General features: G+C 40.1%; 1 protein-coding gene across 1 annotated transcript; it reads right to left on the bottom strand.

The window, feature by feature from the left end:
* Nucleotides 1-973: 973 nt before the first annotated feature.
* LOC119239817 (olfactory receptor 7G3-like) lies at nt 974-4,156 on the bottom strand. The gene is made up of 2 exons (XM_037504210.2): nt 4,148-4,156; nt 974-1,925 (listed from the first exon to the last, which is right to left on the bottom strand). The coding sequence occupies exon 2, from the start codon at nt 1,910-1,912 to the stop codon at nt 974-976; it is 939 nt and encodes a 312-aa protein (XP_037360107.1). The 5' UTR covers nt 1,913-1,925; nt 4,148-4,156.
* Between the last annotated feature and the right edge of the window lie 522 nt (nt 4,157-4,678).

Genomic DNA, 4,678 nt, shown 5'->3' with positions numbered 1-4,678 from the left:
GATGAACAAGTAGCTAAACGTTTGCAAACCCTGACTAAGGGACATTTGGTTACCTCGGTGTCACCACTGTGGAATGACACTAGCCATCTTTGTGACCATATCAAAGATCTGTCCTTAGAAAGAGCAAAGGGTCTGAACGAGGAACCAAACTCGTACTCTGGAAGGGTCGACTGTGAGAGGAGACTCGGAGGTGTTGCTTCTTCTCTGAGAAGGTTCTTTCACTGCAGTGGCCAGAGGTAAGTTGCACACACTGTGTCCTTAGAGACTCAATTTCCAAAGGTCTTCTTTAGCAGAACAATTTATTGCCATTGTAATCCCAGGACAGATCAAGAATCTACAGGGGAGGAATTCAGCAAGACTTCAAAGCATCAAAGTCTGACAGAGGAAGATTACCGACCTTTGTCTGCCTAGTTCTTATTTTATTATATTACTAAAGCCAGCTGTATAGAGCTGATATGCACAACAATGAAAACAAACATATTTGATTGATGAATAGACTAGTGAAAATACATGAAACCACTAGGATTAAAAGTATTAAGAATCTAGGGAAGATAAAGATCACAATCATAGCGGTTTGATTTTATTGTGTGCTTTCTGTGTTTATCATTTTTATGAGGATTGATTTCCCAGCAGTAATGCACTACAGATAGCAAATCTGAGGTTTTCATGCAATGATTTTCCTCAAACAAGGAATTAGATAAATAGATGGCATATGATCTTATTTTCAGTGATGAGATTGGAGATGACATCTTATGGATTGTACCATGGAAAATATCTATTATAAATAGATCTCCAGTTAATAATAGGCCCTGTGAAAGACAGTTCTCTCTTTCAAAATTTCTTATTCAAATCCTGACACTAGCCATTTGATCTCTGGTCTCATGTGTTCAAAGAGAATGGCTGGGCTTTCTGGATCACTTGTTATTTCTCACTACCAGATTTCCTGCAGCATAAACCCAAAACCGATGATGTATCAATGGAATGATGATATTCTTGAGATGAATTTCCTGAAGGCCCCCATCATGTCCTTGTTCCTCAGACTATAGATAAAGGGGTTCATCATAGGGGTGACAACGGTGTACATCACTGATGCTATTGCACTGCCCCTGGAGGCATGAGTAGATGCAGAACTAAGGTACACCCCAAAACCTGTCCCATAGAACAAGGAAACAACTATTAAGTGTGACCCACAGATGGAAAATGCCTTATACTTTCCACCAGTGGATGGGATTTTGAGGACAGAAGAGACATTCTGAACATAGGAAAAAATTATCCCAGAGATGGGAATAACACCAAACAGACTGGTCACTAGATACACGAAGATGTTATTGAGGAGGATATCAGAGCAGGCGAGTTTGAGAATGTGGGCTAGTTCACAGAAGAAGTGGGGGATCCTCAGGTCTGTGCAGAAGGACAAGCGCAGGGTCATCAAGGTGTGGAGCAGGGCATCCAGGACACTGATGAGAAAGGACAGCAGAAGCAGCAGGCCACAGAGTCGAGGGTTCATGATAACATTGTACCTCAGCGGGTGGCAGATGGCCACAAATCTATCAAACGCCATCATTACTAGAATTTCATTTTCTAATCCAACAAAAGTCAGGGCAAAGCTGATTTGGGTAAGGCAGCCTGTGTAACTGATAGATCTGTTCTGAGTCTGGATGTTCAGCAGCATCTTGGGGATGGTCGTGGAGGTAAAACAGATGTCAACAAAAGACAGGTTGGAGAGGAAGAAGTACATGGGGGTGTGCAGGTGGGAGTCAAAGATGATGGCAAGGATGATGAGCAGGTTCCCAAGCACAGTGACCAGGTACATGGCCAGGAACAGGCAGAACAGGAGGGGCTGCAGCTCCTCATCCTCTGACAGTCCCAGGAGGAGGAATTCTGCAGGATGTGAGAGGTTTCCTGAGATCATGCTGTCGATGGGTCTGACAGAAAAGACAGAGGTGACGAGAAAACAATATTTGAGAGAAGCTCCCTTAATTGTGTCTATAGTTTGAAACCAAATGAGTTACAGATCTTTTCTCTTGCTTTCCTCCCCGCCCCCCATTTCCTCTCCTTTCATGCCTTATTGTCTCACAAAACTTCTCTCCTACCATTTATTATCCCCAATTTTTGTTTTCCATCTCTTCTTTGTCAAGAGGGGTAGTTAGAAGAAAATAGTGAAACTGTGTCCTCTTAAGCTTAAGCTACCTCTAAGGAAATAATTCTAGAATAAAATCATTGCAGCTGATAGAACACAGTTTGAGAAAATATAACCTATGGAAAAATCCTTCTCGTGCTTATTTTTGTAAATAAAACTTTGCCAGGACACAATTATTCATTTACATATTGTCCGTGACTGGTTTTCTACTATATCTCAGTTGAGTATTTGTTTTTTTTTTTCAAAGATTTATTTATTTATGCATATAAGAACTGGGGTACAGGCCAGAGGTGCTGGGGGTGAGAGGATTCACCAGAGACAGAATGGGGAGCAGAACAGGCAGACTGACTGAAATACACTGCTGATGGCAGCAGCGGGCAAGGCAAGAGAGGTCTGCAGAACCATGTGGGTCAGCTCCCTGGCAGGGGATTGAACTTGTGCTGCAGTGTTTGCTACAGCTTCACAGGTTGCGTCTCAACCCCTGCGCCACCAGGGAGGCCCCCTAAGTTGAGTATTTGTGATAAAGTCCCTATGGTTCAGAAAACCTAAATATTTACTTACTATCTGCCTTTTCACTGAAAAAGTTCCTTATCTCTTATCTAGATGCTTGATTATCATCAGTTTAAATTTGCGGAAACATTCTTAAATATTTTGAGAAGGAAGCACATTACTGTTCATCTTCCTACTTATAATTATTATTGCCTGGATTCATAAATGGATAGGAGTTACAAAATGTTGACATTGTAATTCTTTCTCTTTTTATTGGCTAAACAATTTCACAGAGACGCTTTCCCTAATCAACTAGGTAGTTACTCTGAGGAAGAGTTCTTATAAGAAAGAGAAAATATATCTCTATTATTGTCTTCATTACTTTTTGGATAATAATGAACATTGTATGATCATAAACTCCTAGATTAATACTATATCATCATAAACCTCCTATAAAAATATTTTATAGGTCTCAATTCATTGCAGTTATTATTTATACTGATTCTCAAATTGTCCAGTGTTTGGCCAGTGAAAGCCTTCCACAGATTCTCCTTGTCTTCTGAATCTTTATGAAATGAAGCTACGAGTCTCATATCTCCCTTACTCTTTGGAATGAAATATGCCCACTTCATACATTTTCTGTCTCAGACATAAACCAGTCATTTCTCTAGGGAGCCCTGGTTCTTTTTAGTGATAGTTATTATCTAATGGCCACAGTCTGGTAACTAAAGGGTTTTTAATGCTTCTGGATTGGTCATTGTTTTAAGCTCATTTTAGTGGGAAGTCATAAAATAATATTTTAAAATAATTGGTTCAATTAGTTCTTCCCTAAAACCTAAAAATTGGGTATAATTCTCATCCACTTAGACTCAAGGCAAACAGGCAAGAGGTGCACAAATGAACAGTTAATGAGTAGCAGAATCAAGGATCTGATTCAAGAAGTCAAACCAGCAATGGCATGCTTAATTGTTAAGTGCTGCTACTTCCAACTCCAGAATTCAGTCTCCTATGAAATTACTCAGGGTCCGTCATTTCCCTTTGGAAAACTTAAATGTCTTCCTAATTCATAAAACAATCCCAACTAGTTCCTTGGTCTTCAGTCTCCCAGGATCCCACAGAGTGTGCTTTGGCTGATACCAATCAGGACACGTCTGTATAACCCAAGATCAAGATTAAAAAACGCTACTTAATTGGGCCTCCCCTGGTGGTGCAGCAGTTGAGCGCTGGGTTGTGAAGCTGCCCACAGCCTCTGCAGGGCCGGTTCGATTCTCGGCCACCAGTGAGTGTCCCACATGGTGCGCAGACCAATCCTGTTGTGCCCGCTGCTCCCCTCAGCAGTGTATTTCATCGGTCTGCCTGTTCTGTTCCCCGCTCTGGCTCTGGTGAATTCTCTCACCCTCCTGTGCTTCTGACTGTACCCAGTGCTTGTATTAATAAATAAATAAATATTTAAAAAAAATGCTACCTAATTAATGGAGACTTGTATGAATCTACTACAGGTCAGACAAATGCAAATACCTGACTGATTTTAACAGATGTTGTAGACAGGGATTCTACCCCATAAAGTCACTCAGGGAACCAGTCTTGTATTTGTATTATTTGTAACATGTGGTCTTTTTAGTCATGAATCTGGTACATTGAGAAGATTCCACATATCCTTTGGTACTTTCCTTCAAGAGAGAGAGAAAGATAAGTAATCTGGAGAAATGTGTTATTGCAATTTTCTCATTAAAGCTTGGAACATCCTTTTCTAAAATCAAAATGAAACTTTATTTTTGGTAGCTGAAAAGTGGGAGAGAGAATGACATGTAAGGGCCTTTAGCAAACAACAACAACAACAAAACAAAACAAAAAAACAATTTTAAGTGTGTCATCCTCAGAATTCTGGAGAGAAAGTGTCTCTTAATTAGCTACCCCTAAAGCTGGGTCAATTAGCAGTTAAATGCCCAGAATGATTGGTAAAGATACATAAGAAAAATGCAAGCAATGTGCCTGGATAATTACACTTTCAGAGTAATGATGGCATTTAATATATGAAAAATATTTGAT

This window comes from Talpa occidentalis, unplaced genomic scaffold (genome assembly GCF_014898055.3).
Source record: "Talpa occidentalis isolate TD23 unplaced genomic scaffold, MPIMG_talOcc4v2.1 talOcc4.12, whole genome shotgun sequence".
Lineage (NCBI taxonomy): Eukaryota > Metazoa > Chordata > Mammalia > Eulipotyphla > Talpidae > Talpa > Talpa occidentalis.
Note: the sequence above shows the minus strand (reverse complement) of the source record. Positions and strands in the feature narration are given on the sequence as shown.

Bases quoted from the DNA above. Each gene is read 5' to 3' on its own strand.
- LOC119239817 (XM_037504210.2), bottom strand. From the start codon at position 1,912: ATGATCTCAGGAAACCTCTCACATCCTGCAGAATTCCTCCTCCTGGGA.